At 40.6% G+C, this 18,914-nt stretch overlaps 2 protein-coding genes across 2 annotated transcripts; both read right to left on the bottom strand.

Moving 5' to 3' along the window:
* Positions 1-538: 538 nt before the first annotated feature.
* LOC139638038 (oocyte zinc finger protein XlCOF6-like) lies at positions 539-3,476 on the bottom strand. The gene is made up of 2 exons (XM_071512060.1): positions 3,473-3,476; positions 539-2,401 (listed from the first exon to the last, which is right to left on the bottom strand). The coding sequence occupies exons 1-2, from the start codon at positions 3,474-3,476 to the stop codon at positions 888-890; spliced, it is 1,518 nt and encodes a 505-aa protein (XP_071368161.1). The 3' UTR covers positions 539-887.
* Positions 3,477-14,253: 10,777 nt separating this feature from the next.
* On the bottom strand, positions 14,254-17,816 carry LOC139638040 (SOSS complex subunit C). The gene is made up of 4 exons (XM_071512061.1): positions 17,521-17,816; positions 16,360-16,456; positions 15,800-15,887; positions 14,254-14,769 (listed from the first exon to the last, which is right to left on the bottom strand). The coding sequence occupies exons 1-4, from the start codon at positions 17,543-17,545 to the stop codon at positions 14,671-14,673; spliced, it is 309 nt and encodes a 102-aa protein (XP_071368162.1). The 5' UTR covers positions 17,546-17,816; the 3' UTR covers positions 14,254-14,670.
* Between the last annotated feature and the right edge of the window lie 1,098 nt (positions 17,817-18,914).

Here is an 18,914-nt window from a genome sequence, read left to right as displayed (position 1 = left end):
GCATTACATCATTGTTGCTATGCAACACAAAGTTTGACAACTACTGAGTGTTAGCAAATGGGGAAGTAACAAAGGGGATAACCTTGTTGAAAATAAAAATAGACAGAAAGCTAGTGATTGCTGTGCTTATTCTTGAAGAGGATGAGGCCATTCTTAAAGGAATAGTTCACCCAAAAATGAAAATTCAGTCATCATCTCCTCCCCCTCATGCCAGTTGAAACACAGGTGAAGTTTGTCCATATAACACACAGGGAGGCTGCAGCACAACTCCATAGAAAAGAACACGTCCCCATTGACTTCAGTTGTTTTGGAGAAGGCTGCTACCAAGTTGTGCTGGCAGCCTCCCTGTGTGTTATATGGACTAACAAATTTCACCTGTTTCATTTGGCATGAGGGTGAGTAGATGATGACAGAATTTTCATTTTTGGGTGAACTATTCCTTTAAATGAAGGATGTGGTACATGACGTTCTGCTAGGAAGACGAGAGCACCAACAGTTTTATCGTCTCCTCCAAGAGCTCTGCCTAGATAGAGTCTGTTTCAAAGGCTATTTTGACATTGATATAATGTGTGGTATAATGTTGAGACATATTCAACTCGGAGTGACCGGGGCGGCGCCCCAAAACGCACCGCGCCCAGAACGCCAGCCGCAAAGGCTGGAGGACACATGGGCCAAACCGCTGAAAATAACCGAAAAAAAAGGCGCAGACACATTTAGAAAAGCGTCCTATGTGATCACAGACCTAACCCGGGCCATGGCTCCATAAAAAGTCGTGATGAATCGGCAGCTCAGACACAAGAAAGAAAAGCGATATCGGCACATCTAACGTCAAAAACATTTCAATTCAAACCACCTTTTATTTACACATCGTCACATTTACACGTCGATCACTTCTCGGCCGTGTGGCTCTTCATGTGAAGTTTCACGTACGTCTTCCGATGGAAGCCTTTGCCGCAGACCTCGCACCGGTGCGGCTTCTCCCCGGTGTGCGTGCTCGTGTGCTGCTTCAGAGTCGAGTGGTCGCTGAAACACCGGCCGCACACGTTGCAGAGGTACGGCTTCTCCCCGGTGTGCGTCCGCATGTGTCGCATCATGTTGTGCCGACAGTTGAAGGACTTGCCGCACTCGCTGCACAGGAACGGCTTCTCCCCCGTGTGGATCCGCATGTGCATCTCCAGGTTCCCCTGGCTGTCGAAACACTTGCCGCACACCTCGCACACCTTCCCGTTCTTGTGAGTCTTCAGGTGGAGCTTTAGGCTCTCCTCGGAGTCGAAGTGGGTCCCGCAGACGCCGCAGAGGTCGGTCGCGTGGCTCTTGGCGTGGTTCACCAGGGACACCATGGAGTGGAACATCTTGCCGCACACCTCGCATATGGTCCGGGTCTGCGGCTTCTTCGGCGGCGACGCCTTGCCCTTCTTCTCGCCGCCGCCGCCGCCGCCGCCGCCCTCCTCGTTCTCCGTGGACGGGCTGCCCGCCGAGAGGGCCTTCTCGTGCAGGTGGACCAGCAGGTGCCGCTTCAGCGTCGAGTAGTCGTTGAAGCACTTGCCGCAGACGGTGCACGGGTACGGCTTCTCCCCCGTGTGGATCCTGATGTGCCGCATCATGTTGTGGCGGCAGTTGAAGGACTTCCCGCACTCGCTGCAGTTGAACGGCTTCTCCCCCGTGTGGATCCTCATGTGCGTCTCCAGGCCGCTGGACGCCCCGAAGCACTTCCCGCAGACGCCGCACACCTCGGCCTTCACGTGGGTCTTCAGGTGCAGCCGGAAGCCCTCCTCCGTCTCGAAGCGCTCCCCGCACACGCCGCAGACGTCCTTCGGGTGGGTCTCCATGTGGTTCACGAGCGAGACGTTGGCGTGAAAGGACTTCCCGCAGACTTTACAGCAGATGCGCGACCTGGACTTCTTGGCCCCGCGCAGTTTCGGCGCCTTCGGCAGACGGGGCGCCGCGCTCTTCCTCCAGGCGTCGTTGCTGTCGCTCTCTTCGCTTTGGGACGCCCCGCTGCCCCTCCATTCGTCGTCGCTGTCCTCGTGCTCGGCGGCGGAGCAGCCCGAAGACCCGCCCTCGTCCCCTTCGGCCTTGGTTTGCATCTGCTCGGCCGAAGTGCCGGGAAGAGGATCTCCCTCGCCTTTACCCCCGCCGTGACCCTGATAGCTGGACTGTGGCTGGTCGAGCTCGTTTTTCACATACGGAGGCGTGAATATGAATCTGATGGTGTCGTCCTCCTCCAGGCCTTGGAGCTGCTCTCCTTCCTGGCTGCCGGAGAGCTCCCCCTGGCTCTTTCCGGTCTGCGGCGGCGGCTCCTGGTCTTCCTGGCTCAGGCTGGCGCTCCACTCCTGCTCGCAGTGCTGCTGCCCGGAGGGAAAGTCCTCGTCCCAGACGGAGAGGGCGAGCTGCGGTTGGTCTGAGGGAAAGGAGAAGATAAGATCAGACCTTCACGATCCCTGCAGTAATAGTGACAGCAAGAAAAGAAAAGCCTTTGTAGCTGAAATGTGGTGAAACTCCAGTGGGTGGGGAGTTTTTGTTCCAAAACAGATTAAGGGGCCAGAAAAGGAGTTTTAAAAGCCACAAATCTCAGCACCTGGACAAGTAATGGTTGAGTCATTGGTAGTGATCATCAACCCTATCAGTCCCCCGCAGATATATTATGGTCATTTTGAGCAATATGAATTATAGCACATGAGTGTGTGGGAAATAACAGCGGTAGAACATATTGAGACAAAGATGAGAATGACTGAAAATATGTACAATATGAAATTATACCAAAAAAATTAAATGTATTCAGTATGAAATAAGTACAATAAATAGATATGTACAAATGAGAAACAACATGGGGAAAAAGTTGCAAAAAAATTCAAGCAAAAAATCAGAAGCATGTGCAGTAGTGAATTACTGATGTGGTACAGATACTGATATCAGTCAATCCACATATGTTTTGGTGGATACAAAGAAACACGGTACTCCATTTATACTGTAGTAGTACGGTACCATAGTAGTAGTAGTGTTGTAGTAGTGCAGTGGTAGTGTAATTCTTTGGTAGCCTACATTTCCCATGTACCACCAACATTTAGCCTATCACGTGACCAATTCCCGCATAAGGCTTTAGTTTCCAGGTGCTGTGTTAGGTCAGGAAAGTCAGAACCTAATGACAAGATACTAAATTCTACTCTATCATTGAAAAAAAAAATTCTTGATGAATGTGGTTTGACCATTTTGGGAATTACATGGCCAATATGTGACTGTAGTTTTTTTTTTTTTTTTAATTGGCCTAATTTAGTAATAATCAGGGATTGGCCAGTCAATGTCGTCCATCTCTAATATGACTGATTACATATTTACTGTAGAATTGATCAATACTTTACTGATTATCTATGCCAAAATGCCACATTTCGATCAAATTTAAAGATCCTGAAAATTGGCACAAAATATCACCAATAGGCAGCTTCAATCCAGAAATATTGGTATCATTCAGTACCCATCTTCAAAAACGCATATCAGTCGTATCCACACCATGTACAGTGGCTTGACAGGGTTAAACAGGATCCATCAGCTGAACCCTACACATTTTATAATGTTTTATAAACAAAGGTAAAGTCTGGTTTGCCACGTTTCCACCACAAGAGATGAAATATTCATCATCATAAGTCAGGTCACAGCCATTATAGCGCGAACAGCCTTACAAAAGAAACCTGACGTTGCCATGTTTGCTGAAAAATCAATGTTTGGCATCGCTCCCATGTAACCGTTGTAACAGTGACCCTGTACAAAATGACATTGAATGGATCTAAAACAGATCTAATTTTAGATATCTATACTTTGAAAATTCATTTTTATTTCAGGTATCAAAAGTATCTGAATATCAAAATTTAGGCTACTATTATTATTAATGCGGAGGCAGTAATTTCCCGGTATTCCACAAAAAATGTCAGTCCTTTTTATGCTAGCACAGTGGCTAACAAACAGACTGGATAAAATATAATTATTTTAGGAACAACAATACATAACATATTGCAATAGGAACGGGATTGCCAGTACACTCCTATAACATTAATATTAGTATCTTGGAAATGACCATAACGTGCCGTTCGGTCGTACGGAAAGAACGTCACACTAAACGTCATTCAAAAATCTGACAATTTATTGTTTCCTTGATTACTGACAAAACTATAATGATCATGAATTATTATTCTACATCAGTAGGAGCCATTCTACAATTCGGCACAGATCCAATCCACTAATCGGCACGTGTTTCAATTAAAATTTAAGTTTGAGAAACGGTTCGCCAGTTATTCCCACGATCTTCTTCCATCAAAATACTCCGCTGATGGCGGTGGCAAGCAGTCAGACAATAATAAAAGTTAAAATTTTAATGAAAGTAGGCCTAAGTGCTACCTGGTGGATCACTTGCATGCCGAATTTACCTAACAATTACTATAATGTCTTGAAGTGTGGTCTACCGTGTATGCTCATTTGCAGACAAGCAAAGAATCATTAAATGTCTATATTTTTTAATAGAGTTTGGCGTGACGTCCCCTCCATGAAAGAAAGAATGGCAGGTATCATCTTACCCCGGAAGGGCCTGCTGTAAAGGCTCTTCATGTGAACCAGGTAATGCAGCTGCTGTTATAGTTAATCTAGTTTACCTGTCACTGTATGTACGACCTCGTCATATAACATGACAAACAGGAACGTAAGCAGTAACTTTCAATTTGCCTGACACTCCTGAATTTTTCACCAAGAAAGTGGGCGTTGACGGGGCTCATGTTGTTAACGCTGTAGTGATTCGAGTGTGCAGATTCCAGGCATTTTACCAAGCAAGGCAAAAAAAAAAAGATGAACACATGCCAACGAGTCACAAACCTGATAGTTTGTTTATCTTTATCTCTGGTTTTAAAACCGTTTCTAGCATCCTGCGTTGCCGGCGGATCTCCCGTTTTGACAGCAAAATCTCCTCCTCGTACCCAGCTATGGTTTTTTTAACCGCCTCGAATATCTCGTCAGCAGCCGCGGACAGCCGTTCATTAACAAGGACTCTGAGAATTTGTATGCTAGACATGGTGTGAGCAAAACACTCGGATATATAACTAGCTAAATGTGACAGCGGTTCAGTGATTTTCAACGCTGTTTTTGTTATGAATATGGTAACCTGACATCTAACGTTTGACCAGTGTCAAGTCAGCCAAGATAAAACATTTAACTTCCGGCCTTAGGCTTCAAAATAAAACTCTTATTGTCGAACTTTAAGCGTTTTTTGAAGAATATACATAATACGGAGGTGAAAATAAAGAATGTCCGTAAGTCGGAATCTGCAGTAAATGAGAATACAATTGTTGCCATTTTGTTTGGGGTTTTTTTGCAATTTTTTTTGTTTTGTTTTGCTTTTCAGATGTCATATAGGCTACACAGGTCTTCCAATGATGTACAAAGATGCAAACATCAAACCTACCAGACAACTCCATAGTATTTGGGTCCCACCCTACAGCCTTTTTAGTTAATTTTAGTTAACTTAATACACATGCCTCCAATTTGTTTGGTAGCGAGAATTCACATTCTTGGCAGCCTTGTATAGCTACATGGCAACTTGCATAAGCATATATATGCATACGCCTATGATATGCTGTGAAAACGACATTTTGCAAAAGAAAAAACAACATCTATTTAATGGCTAGAGTTTATTGTCATAATTTCACAATATGCAGTTTGTTTTGACACGATTTGTATTTCTTTTTCCAGGAGTAACAGGTGTTACGCTTTTATTTTGAAGGCAAAGTCACTTTACCTTCAGTCTTTATTCTGGCTAAAACGGACAACTTGACGCTGCTAACAACACGGGCTTCTTTGTGTACTTCCGGTATTCTAGGTCTTTAGTTCCGGGTATTTATTTCAAAATAAAATGTGTCTTCTGAAATTTTCAAAAGCCAGATTATTCAGTTTCTCATAATATGTTTTCTAATAATAAATTATTTATTTAGCAGTTATCGAAAAACAGACTAGTTTACACGCATATACATAATTTAAGTGTTTCATATCAAAACATCAGAAATCACACAGCATATGGAATACAAATGAACAAATCAACCCTAACCCTAACCCTAAGACAAAAATGAATAAAAAGTATAAAAGACATTCTTTTGAGAGATTTAAAAGATGATTCTGATTTAGTTGGGCTGAGCTCCTCAAGCAGGTTCCACAATCTAGGGGTTTTCAGTTGTAACCTACTTTATGTCAGGGTGGAATGTGCTTTGAAACCGACTTGTCCAGTTGTGATGCTGTAACTGGAGATAATCTGAAACTGTCTGCAAAAAGAAACTGATTTTTTTTTTATATTGCATTGCACTTTTTAACTCTAATCGCTCAAATAAAATCAAATTTTGTCTGTCTTCATTAAACATCCTTGATCACATCACTGCCTTTATTACTAAAATGTTTTTTTAGTGAATTTTCACAAATAGTCATATCACATAAAACACCTATACAAAGACCTGACAGTACTCAACAGATGAGAAAAAACACATTTAAACAAATAAGGTATAGCACTAAACACACCAATCAGACCATAAAGACTTAAAACCCAGTGACAAAGGAAATCAACATCTACATCATAACAGTTATAAACACACTGATGGCATGGATCACTTAACAAAATGTTAGATTTCACACAGCAGAAGATGTGCATTCATTTCAGTCAAAAATGTTTATTTAATTTGCTGTAGGGGAGCAGAAAAATGCTGCAAAGTAACTAGAAGGCAAAGAGGTTAATCCAAATAATCTCTTTATTACAAGATAATAAACATAGATAAAATGTTAGCTGTAGCCTGATACAGGTTGTAGCAGCAGCAAGTAGGGAGGTAATTCAAAGGGATCGCCACTAGGTGGCAGAATGAGGACAGATACCGCACCATACCACTGCCTGGAACACCAGTCATAGGCCTACAGCACGGGACCAAGCCTGGATCCTCACCATAGGAGCACACCTGTAATATTGGACATGTGCATATCAGTGACAGATTCATGAGGTGGAGGGGCAGTTGTACAAGGAATCAGGAATCACTAGGGAAAAGCCACACTACAGTCTGAATTAACAAACCATTTTGAGACTACAAACTAAATATCACAATTTCTTCTTCTTTTATTCTAGATTTACATTACCTGTATCAATTGTATAGCACAAACAAGGCGAGGTACATGCCAAACCGTTGGGATAGGCCCTTTCCCAAAGCACTCCCTACCCACTACCACTTCACCACCAAGTGTCACTCCAGCTCAAGTTGCACTCGCAGCTGTGGAGGGCACTTCTAATGAAGGGTGTGAATAAATCGACAGACTGTGAGACGACCTCGCCACTCTACAGGAAGAATTGGAAGCAGCTGTTACCATGGCAACCGATAGACGCCCTGCTCACGCGGCTGCTTTGCCGTTTCAAATTTTTACGAGAGGCAACGATAACAGGTTGCAACTGTCACTGTAAACGCAGAACATCCAAAACCATGAGAATGAGATATGAAGTAAATTTTATTTATTTTTATGTATGCATGCATATAGGAATTTATGGGTACAAGTCAAGCAATCTTAGGGACAAAGTGATATCCTCCTTTTTTTTTTGTTTTAAAATGAATATTCTCCCCACACACAGGGGGAATGGTCAGGGTTTGGTAATGCGATGCAAAAAAAAAAAATTGATGCAAATTATTAATTCTTGCAGGAGTGATGAACAAAAACCCAAGGAGTTAATAAAACATCTGACCTCAAAACAAAAGAAAGAAACAAATCAGGATCTTTTCCATTAGAATTATTAGGATGCTGTTTTCTGAATTGAAACGGTGAAACTCTCTCTTTCACACATTAACACACACATAAACACACATGCAGTATTAATATTCAAGTTGTGTGAGTCAGCCGAAGGATGTCGAAGGAGGAACACAGATGTATTGCGTTCATTGGGGGAAAAAAAAAAAAGATCCGAAAAGAAAACTATGCTGGATAAAGAACCCAAGTGGGAAAAACGCAGAGATTTCCCATTGAGACAAGTGTGTACATATTTACACCAAAACCAAAACTGAGCCAACTGAATTTCCCATCCCATCAAACCCATTATTTATACAGAGTCAAACCACTCAAAACCCAAATCACCACCTCATTATCCTGTTTAATCACTTTTGCTTACAACTACATATTGTTGTTGCCGGGTAAAAACCCTGTATCTCTAAAATATCAGCAGAAAAACAGCCATGTTTCTGGTTTTCATAAACCCAAGGGTTGTAGTTTTTTTTTTCAAATCATGGATAAACAATGTAACCCTTGAACTGCAGTTAAAAATCACCAAAATTGGAGATACAAGGTTTCCATCCAACAGCAATGATATGCTCTATGGATTTGTTCTGGTGTAATGGTGCTCCACTTGTAAAATGGGATGAATAACTCTGAGCTAGGGTTGATTCAAGTAGGCAGATTTGCATTCCCCTCGGATGTCTGTTAGAACATGAATGATGGAGCTTTCGGATGTTTACTGGGTTTTATTGTTGGCAGATGGTTGATATGGTTCTGAAAGTCAGACATAGAAATAGACCATATATTACAATGCCTGTATCAGATTAAATTAACATAAACATTATGCCAAATAATAATGAGAATTACAATCAAATAATAACCATTCTTAAAATGGGCCTTGACAGCTGTACACTACTGACTCATAGAAACCTAACACCAGATTAATCACAAGAAATAAAGAAACATCACTGACTTATTCCCACAGTTTAATGTCTACAGTGCAAATAACAGTCTTAAGTCGCCATCTAGTGGCCAAAAAATGTAACTTCTGTAAGGTCTCCTGCACGAGGATTAATTGGTAAAATAGCGTCAATATTAATTAACTTGCACCACCTGATAAGGCGGGTCGAATGTAGACATGGAATATAACTAAAATATGACCTAACTTTACACAATACAACATGCAGGTACTTAGCAAGGCATGTAAAGGCATTAACATGAATTTGGATAGTTAAATCACCTGCATGAGTTAACTGAAAAATATACCTGCAGAGCTATCCAACATTACATTACATTACAGAGGTTTAAACTATACAGTGGCGATTTTCAGCAAATTAGCACAGCAAGAACAAATGGAAATAGTAATGATGCAGAACTTACGTTTTGTCATTTACACACAAGTCCCAACAATATGACGACTGGAAACTACCAACTTTGGTCAGGCTAAGATCAAACTGTGCGGTCTCCAGCTCCTAATGAGAGCCTCCACTCGACTCTCACACGCCAGTGCATTGCGCACGTTAGCCAATCAGATGCAAGATAACTTAAAGTACCTAATTATTGTGTCATTCTATATTTGTAACAATTACCAGGATAACAATTATCACACACCACACCATAACTAAACTAAATAAAGTTACTGGAAATTGGGGCCTTTTCTACACCACTACATACTCTGTTTACTATATGATACATTTACCAGTGGTGGAAAAAGTAGAATGTCCTACTCAAGTAGAAGTACAGTTACTTTGGTTTTAGTTCAGTAGAAGTAAAAGTACTGGTGTAAAAACCTACTGAAGAAAAAGTAAAAAGTGTCTCATTTAAAATGTCCTCAGAGTGAAAGTTACTGAGTTACTTTTTAGAAAAGAGAGCAGTGTTAGCTGTGATTCTAAAAAGGACAAGATGGCAGAGTTCAAGTTTGATTCTTTTAACTTTAAAATTGGGAAATTACAACATAAACAAAATACATTTTCAATAATTTACAGCTTGAAAAAATCTGATATACATTGATGGGTGAGGTCATAGTGTTTACTGTAATATGTGAAATATAACCAAGCTGACTGTTTGTGTTGTGTTTTCCTTGTATTTGCTATGTATTGTATGTTGTTGTTTTTTCTACTGTACTGCTATAATATGACTGTCACTCACAAGCACTTTAACATTATCGCCAGTTCATAAGTTCATAAAATAAAGTTCATAAAAAAAAGGAAATTACAACATAAACTGCAGAAACAAAGTAAAGCCAGATTACTCTTCTCACTGTGAATGGTTCCACAATTTGTATCTATTTACAATTGTCCAGTTTCTCATGGTCAGAAAAAGGTACTTACGTAAAAGTAAAATGACTGACTTTAAGAAAATACTCAAAACAGTACAAGTACACAAAAAAGCCACTCAATTACAGTAACGTGAGTAAATTATTTACTTCCACCCTTGATATTTACAATACAAAAGTTAAATAATTCTCTTATTGGTGCTGTTTTGTAGCTGATCCTTTGTTTGACTTTTCGCAGTAAAAGCTCTCCACTGATGTTAGTCTGGACTGGCAGGTCAGACAGACATCGTCTTCATACACCTGGCCCATTGCTTTCCCAACAGCTGAGGAACTACAACACAAGATATCCAAAAAAAAAACAAGATTGATAAAACCTGACACCTGCTCTGACAAAATGACTGATGGTGAGAACAGAAAACCCACTATGGAAAATAATGAGCTTATTTTGCATCTTAGGAATTTTGCTTGCAAAATAGTGTGCACTCGTATTATTTGTAGGAAAAATAAGAATAAGGAGAAAAATACACCACCAAACAACAACATAGAGGCAGACATGTAAGGTACATTGCCAATAACTGTTTATAACAGTTCAGTAACATGCAAAATGTCAGTTTTCATTCTATTTTCGTGGCTCATTCAAATGAATGGGAAGTAAAAATCTGAACACTACAAACTCGTCCAGCTGCATCTGATCTTGTTTATTTTATATTCTGGTTTTCATGGTGGTCAAGTGCCGAAGAACCCACATGTTAAAACTGGAAGTGGAATATTGCCTACAGTACTTGAGTAAATGTACTTAGTTACTTTCCACCTCTGGTGCAGGTTGGGAGCCAGCTTCGAACCCACAGCTTCACCAGAACGAATGTCGTTGCAATGCATAATTGTCTAGCTTTGTTATTTGTTAAAAACAGATTACTCTATTTATTATTTGTATTTATCAGAAATATCTGTTACAAAATTCTGTTGATTTTGTATAAGAGTTTAGATAGACATGCTATAGGAGGAAATTTTACATTACCGAAAGCAAGGACAAACGCAATCAAACGAACGGTCATGTACCGAGCTATGCATGAATGGAGTTTACTCCCTTGACATCACACAAGAAAACAGTAAAACTTGATTTAAAATCTTAGTAAAACAGCATCTTTTGACTAGAGACGTTGAAAAGATGTAGAAACTAGGTTGGCTATTTTTTTAATAAAATACAAATATGAGTTTGATTGTGTTGATGTGTCATGTGGCCATGGAGGGAGTTTGTGGACCGGGAAACTGAAGTGAAACAGACTAATTTCATGTATTTTGATTACTGTATTGTCAGGAGCTTGTCTTGTCTGTGTGTGTTCTAGTCTTTGTCCTGTTTATTTTGTAATGTTATGTGTTATGATGTAAGTGTAATGGTTGCATTGTCACTATGTAAAGTCTGTTTTGTGGACCCTAGGAAGAATAGCTGCTGCGTTGCTGTAGCAAATGAGGATCCTAATAAACTAAACAAGCAAATAGTAAACATGTTGTCCCCCACCAGTGATGTAGTTCCACCCTTGGGTCAGTCAGTGATTGCTGAGTGTACTTGAAATATGAGTGAAATTGTACAAGCATTTTCGTATGGGACAATGAAAGGACAGATTGACCATATATTTCTGTTGCCTACTCTCCTCACAATTAGGCTTACAAGTTATATCTTGAAATGTAGGAACTGTAATTGTCCTGTTTTTACTCAATACAGTACAAAATATAAGAACTACAATACGCAATAAATACAATCCGTACATTACACAATGTACACTACAATACAATTTATAATACAATACACAATATAACATACAACACCAGGAGCGTGAGTGTTATGAATAATATAAATGCTAAATGATAAGTGATATATGGTATTGCACAGTAGGTAAGTGGTAATATGATATAAGTAGTCAACACTGAGGCACAGTGGTAGTGCAGTGTTGAGTGCAATAACAGTACAACAGTCCAACAACTGTACAATAACTACAGTGTCTTGTGGTTAGAGGTTTGCCCAAGAATTCTCCATTGACTCTCACTTCAACACATCAACCCAGTCGATGTCTCCAAGTGTGTAGCGTGTGGAGACTATTATGTTACCTATGATAACTTTAACTGTATTGCTTTACCACTGAGTCCCCATTCACTGTCCCCCACATTGTATGATAACTTTAACTGTATTGCTTCACCACTGAGTCCCCATTCATTGTCCCCCACATTGTACGATACCTTTAACTGTATGACCTGCTTTACCACTGAGTCCCCATTCATTGTCCCCTACATTGTATGATAACTTTAACTGTATTGCTTTACCACTGAGTCCCCATCCATTGTCCGCCACATTGTACGATAACTTTAACTGTATGACCTGCTTTACCACTGAGTCCCCATTCATTGTCCCCCACATTGTACGATAACTTTAACTGTATGACCTGCTTTACCACTGAGTCCCCATTCATTGTCCCCCACATTGTATGATAACTTTAACTGTATTGCTTTACCACTGAGTCCCCATTCATTGTCCCCCACATTGTATGATAACTTTAACTGTATTGCTTTACCACTGAGTCCCCATTCATTGTCCCCCACATTGTATTATAATTTTAACTGTATGACCTGCTTTACCATTGAGTCCCCATTCATTGTCAATGCCGCCCCCTAGCGGTACAAAGTCAACATTACAGTGTGACTAACTAACTAACTAATGAACGAACAAACTAACGGACGGAGACCGATCCATAGTCCCCCCTTTGGTGGGACATACACAAATCACAACTGTCTACATGTAGATCTATACTGTTACAGAGTCAGATGTTGACTCGAGTTGGAGTCAAGTACAGGTCCAGGACATCAACACTGGTTTCAGGTGTAAAATAAAGTTGGATTTTTGTTTCTTTTAAATTTGTGCTTTTTAGTTTGTGTTTCAGAATAGATATTTTGAGGCTTTGTGTCTCCTCATGACAGTATCAAAAAAACAAAAAGGGAAACGCTGCATATTATCTTATAGTTCTCCCTTAACTAAGACATTTAAAACTGGTATTGAGACTTTATGCCCAGATTTTTTCCATCTTCTTCCAAAGACTGACATCAGGTAAATGAAGAAAATTAAATATATCATATATCTATGTAGTGTAATGTTAAATCATGGATCCATTCTGAGATTAAAAAAACAACAGATAAGCAAAGTAAATGGAAAAGTGTAAAGCTGTAAAACCAATTTCCACACAATAAAAAAGGAGACGTGCTGCAAACTTCAGATGATTGAGAACCAAACAGCATTAGTTGCTATTTCAGGTTCAGTTTCTGGTCTGAATATTTCCTTACCACTGGAGAAGGAAAACACCAATGTGATAATCTATTCATTTCAACACATTTGGTGTTTCTCCTGTTATTTCTTCAGTGACAGTTGGGGCTTCATCTTTGCTCTGGTGTCAGGGTGAATATCTGACAGCGTTGAGTAAACTTCACATGTGATTTGCCTTCTGCAGCCGGCCTCCTTATCTTTATTGACTATCCAATAAATTAAGAGTTACCGCTGTGTTATCGATAAGAAATCAGATAAGTAAGGAATTGTTGGCTGCTGCTCAGGAACAGCAGAAAATGTTGGCATGAAGAAAAAGTGTAAAGTTAAATGGTTTTCTACCTGTCAGTTTTTACTCTCAGCCCCTTATTGGTTCGAATAAATAAATAAAAACAGTCACCTGAATGAATAATAGCAAAAACTGAATAGCATGTCTGAAAGAAAATAAAGTTCAGCTTCACTTGTAAATTAGATTTCAATAAACTGACAGTGAATGTCTCAAAAGAAACTCAATGAAGTTTCCACTTATTAGAATGTGCAGTCATTGGATCAGATTTACATTAGCAGAATATCAACTGGATATGTTAAAAAAAACCCAAAATTTTCAATTTTACCAATCTCTTAAATGTCACTGTTTGAGTATAGTTCCTTAAAGCTTAGAAAGACAGCTGATTAAAATACAGTTTTTATTGTGTGGCTTCACAAAAAATAATTTTCCAGGAGAATACTTGGAAAGAGAGGAGTTATACGGCCTGGTTTGACTTTTTAGTAAAATATTAATCCCAAAAATTTGCGTATGAGCATGTGTGACGCTCCCAGTGGACATTTGTGTTTGCAGAGAAAAGACAAACAGTCACAGTCAATACATATACAATTACATTTAATATTTTTTCAATACAAATCAGTTACAAATGTAAAAAAAACACTGACAACATTTTATCCTTTTCATGGAAAGCTGGGTGATTTGTGTCGTGACAGGCAGCGTAAAATATACATTTACATATATAATGAGGTTGTTTGTCGTGCGACTTCACAGGACGCTTTCGTTATCTTGAACCTTCTTCTAAAAATCGGAAATCTTCCCTCACATCAGCAGCAGCTTGTTAGTCCAACAAAAGGTGAAGTTGTCAGATCGAATCCTCGGCAGTTTGCAAACAGCTCCGTCCCTTCTGTCCACTGAACAGTTTTTTTTTCTGGCCACCAGTTCAGAAAAATTTTAAAAAGAGAGAGAGAGAGAGATGGGTGTGACTCGCATGTGCGTTGTTTTGAAACTTCGTCTTCCCCTCACACACCGGGTCACCGGGGCTGTCAAAGAGGTCAAAGGTCAAGACTCGGGCTCCAGGCGAGGAAGAACAGGGAGGATGAGGTTCCCGAACGAGGAGTCCTGAGTGATGAAGAAGCCTGACGAGTGGGCGTGTGCATGCTGCGAGGGAGGAGACACACACACACACACACACACACACACAGGTTTGTGTTACTGTACTTGTGAGCACTTTCCATTGACTACATTCACTCCCTAAACCCTAAACATAACATTAAGGGTGTTTTCACATATAGTCCTTTTTAAACGAACCAAACTCAGTCCTCTTAAAGTTGACCAAAAAGTGGACCAACAGAAAAGGGACTCAGTTCTCTTTCTGGTCCACTTCAGCTCTGGTGGGGCCTCAGTCCTCTTTCTGTTCACACTTCCCCCTTCAATGACATTTTTAGGGTTGGCACAGGCTCTTCCACACAGAATACTGTCCAGTTCGTCGTCAAAGGGGCATGTGTCTTTTATGTCAGATGATTCTCCGCTTTTTCTCATTTTATCGTGTTTGGTAAAGTACTTTTGACGTAGTTTTTTTTACTTTGACGCGGCACTGCAGTGCGGTCCCCTCGCTTTCATATGAACTGAAAACTGGAGGAAAACCTTAGCGTTTCAGTGCGTTGTAGACAGTTGCCGTTTGATGTGTTCTTCGTTCCATATCTGGAGAAGTGCAGTAGTTTCTTCCTCGGACCAAACTGCTCCTCGTCCACTAGTCTTGCTAGCGTTACCAGCGGCCATGGTTCTGTGTATTTGTTTTTTCGAGCGTCCCAGCGCAATAGCATGTGATCTGTCTACGGCAAGCCTAGAGGGCTAAAATACAACGGCAAAGGGCGAAGCGAACCTGGAGCGCTTCGGGTTCACAACGCACAGGTTAGGCGAACCGCAACATGGACACATATGCACAAAAAATGCTGACTAATCGCTCTGAGTTCGTTTGGAGGGCTGAAAGGGACCAAGTGTGAAAACACCCTAAGCCTCAACACTACCTCCCTTTCCTTAAACCTTAACAGTTACCCTAAACTAAAACTAAACCAAATTTATCCCTATCCTTGAGAGGACGTTTGATCCTCACAAGTATAGAAATACAAGAACACACACACACACACACACACACACACACACACACACACACACGGCTGTGTCTCACCTGCAGGGCGGCCTTCTGCTGGGCGGCGATGTGCTGCTGCTCCGCGTTGTCCCTGAACTCCTTCAGGTTCGGTCTGGAGAGAGAGATACTGCGGGAAGAGAGAGGGAGAGAGGGAGAGAGAGAGAGAGAGAGGGAGAGGGAGAGGGGGAGGGAGACAGAGAGAGAGAGAGAGAGAGAGAGGGAGACAGAGAGAGAGGGGGAGGGGGAGGGAGAGAAAGAGAGAGAGGGGGGAGACAGAGAGAGAGAGGGAGAGAAAGAGAGAGAGAGAGAGAGAGAGAGAGAGAGAGAGAGAGAGAGAGAGAGAGAGAGAGAGAGAGAGAGAGAGAGATCATCATCATTCTTTCATCTCCCAAATAAGGGATTTCAGATAAAACTGAAAATCTCCCTGCCCATCCTGACTTAAAACTAAAGGCACTTCTTCAGCTGCCTCTACAAAAACAGTGTTTATATCCAGTAAACAGCCTTTTGGTAAATTGATTAAAAAAAAAGGAAAGATATTCAGCTTTGACATCAGGGTAAAATAAAGTGTATTCAAACCCGGTTTCCCAGGGTTTTCCTACCTGGCCCCTGGGTTGTTCATGGACTGACTCTGCAGCAGCCGCCTCTTCTCCTTGTCCAGCTCCGCCAAGATGGCCACCCGGGTTTTATTCTGGAAGACTGGGGAGGAAAGAAGAGAGGGAAGAGAAGGGAGGGGGAGGGTGAGAGACATGGAGATGATGGGGTGACAGAGAGAGAGAGAGAGAGAGAGAGAGAGAGGGAGTGACAGAGATAAAGAGACAGAGAGATGGTGGGGAGAAAGAGAAAAAGAGAGACAGAGAAAGAGAGAGAGAGACAGAGAAAGATGATGGGGAGAGGGAGACAGAGAGAGATAAAGAGACAGAGAGAGATGATGGAGAGAGAGAGAGACAGAGAGAGAGAGATAGAGAGAGAGATAAAGAGAGAGAGATGACGGAAATAGAGAGGGGGAGAGAGAGAGATAGAGAGATAAAGAGATAGAGAGAAATGACGGGAATAGAGAGAGGGAGAGAGAGAGAGATAAAGAGACAAAGAGAGATGACGGGAATAGAGAGGGAGAGAGAGAGAGAGAGAGAGAGAGAGATAAAGAGACAGAGAGAGATGACGGGAATAGAGAGGGAGAGAGAGAGAGAGAGAGATAAAGAGACAGAGAGAAATGACGGGAATAGAGAGAGGGAGAGAGAGAGAGATAAAGAGACAAAGAGAGATGACGGAGAGAGAGAGGGAGATGATGAGAGAGCTATCTTCACTTCATGCAAGTATAAACTAAATAAGTTAGCATAAACTCAAATGAATTAAATGATAAATTACTCTTCTGTTGTATCTACTGTTAACAGAGACAGTATAGTATAGCTGGACTTTGCACCAAAATACTTTTACCCTGAGCTGTAGCTGATATTACTACTACTATACTGCTACTGGCTAAAAGTGGGAGTATTTCTTGTGTTCTTTTATCTTTCTATTTCACTTGATTTGAACTGCACTAGTTTACTTTTTAAGTCTTTTATCTTTTGTATCTCTTGTCTGTACTTTTGCATTTTTTAATTGTAAATCTTTTACCTTTACTGTATTTTTATTACTCTGTAAAGCACTTTGAATTAACTGCTAGAATATCTAGATGTAGGTCGGCAGTGGATAAATTGAGACAAATAAAAACAATGAATTTTACTCCCCAACACCCTTTAGCCCAGTGAAACCTTCCTTACCTTGTGCTGGAGGGTTTGCAGCCATGTCAGCTAAAGCAGGAGGAGAAAACAGATCAAGCCGCTAGCTAACTGTTAGCTAGCTGTTGCCGTTGTTTGTGTTTTCTCTGCCAAGCTAACGTTTCTATCCTGACTTCTGGACGAAGATAGCCATGGATAAAATATATTTATAAAGCTAAACTACCTACATAGGTTAGACAGTGCTTGCTACTGCGTTACACCACTGTAACGCTAACGTTAACTGAAAGTAAAACAAACATAAAACTCTTCATCATGTACACTTTCGTTACATCTTGTTACCATGTTCGAGCTTTGCGCTTTGACCAAGAGGAAGAAAAACGAAGAGTTCCCACTCTGCTCCTGTTTCCGGGAACCACAAAGTCAGCCAGAGTCTGCTCTGCAAGATATGGTTTACATTTGCAAATATCTTCTGTTAAACCATCTGAAGTTTATGTAGACTAAATTATAGAAGCTTAAAGTAAAGGTAACTCCTAGAGCTAACGTTTAAAAACTGTTTGTGATTAGCCCTTTTGAGAAAAACAACTTTGTTTCAGGTCTGAAACTTGACAAACTTGTTCACATTTCATAGGCCACAGTATGCTCTACTGGAAAACATTTTGGTGTAGGCCCACTTTTCAACGATAAATGATCTGTCAATTATTCTTATTTTGTTATGAATACATGTCTGATGACTGCTTTTAAAGTCTTTTAAATGCTTTTAAACGTTTTTTTTTCCATTATTTTTGTGTTATATCTGTTATGTTTTGTCTAATTTTGCAAAAACATTTTGAAGGACAACAAAAGGAACAGGGTTAGTGCGGAGGAGGTTAGGGCCACATGTGAGATATTCATTAATCTGACTTTACTCTTAGAAGTCTGACTTTAGTACTAGAATGTCAAACCTCTGACTTTAATCTCAGTTTTCAGAGTCTGAGATTTACAGAAGCCGAGAAGGGCCGTACTTGCAATAATTTTTTTAATGCCGTTATCTCGAGAAAACAAAAGGCCGATTTCTCGAGATAACGAGATAATTTATCACAAGAAAACGCATTTGTTTTCTCGAGATCACGGGATAATTATGGAGAACTCAAATTGAGTGTCTGGTTCATTTGATCACACCTGATTTGATCCTTCAAGATCAGTGTCATGATTGTTGGGGAGGATTCATAACTGAACAGTAAGTCAAGGCATAAATGTGTAGTTTTGTTTGCTACCGTTACGTTGTTTTGTCAAGACGCCATCTATGCATGCTGGCATGGCACTCCTGATCTCTGATAAAAATTATAAGTAATAAGAGGAAACGACATTTTATTTTCTCGTGATAACGGGTTGATTATCTCGTTATCTCGAGATAACAAAGCTTGTTTTCTCGAGATCACGAGATAATTAACCTGTGA

This window comes from Centroberyx affinis, unplaced genomic scaffold (genome assembly GCF_046629955.1).
Source record: "Centroberyx affinis isolate AG114_WGS23_722 - 3 ecotype Tasmania unplaced genomic scaffold, CSIRO-AGI_Caff_v1 ptg006056l_1, whole genome shotgun sequence".
NCBI lineage: Eukaryota > Metazoa > Chordata > Actinopteri > Beryciformes > Berycidae > Centroberyx > Centroberyx affinis.
This window is presented reverse-complemented; position numbering and strand designations above follow the sequence as displayed.

Bases quoted from the DNA above. Each gene is read 5' to 3' on its own strand.
- LOC139638040 (XM_071512061.1), bottom strand. From the start codon at position 17,545: ATGGCTGCAAACCCTCCAGCACAAG. The intron at 15,888-16,359 runs GTAGGAAAACCC...CTCTTCCCGCAG, and splicing joins ATGAACAACCCAGGGGCCAG to TATCTCTCTCTCCAGACCGA. The intron at 14,770-15,799 runs GTGAGACACAGC...CCTCCCTCGCAG, and splicing joins AGCAGAAGGCCGCCCTGCAG to CATGCACACGCCCACTCGTC.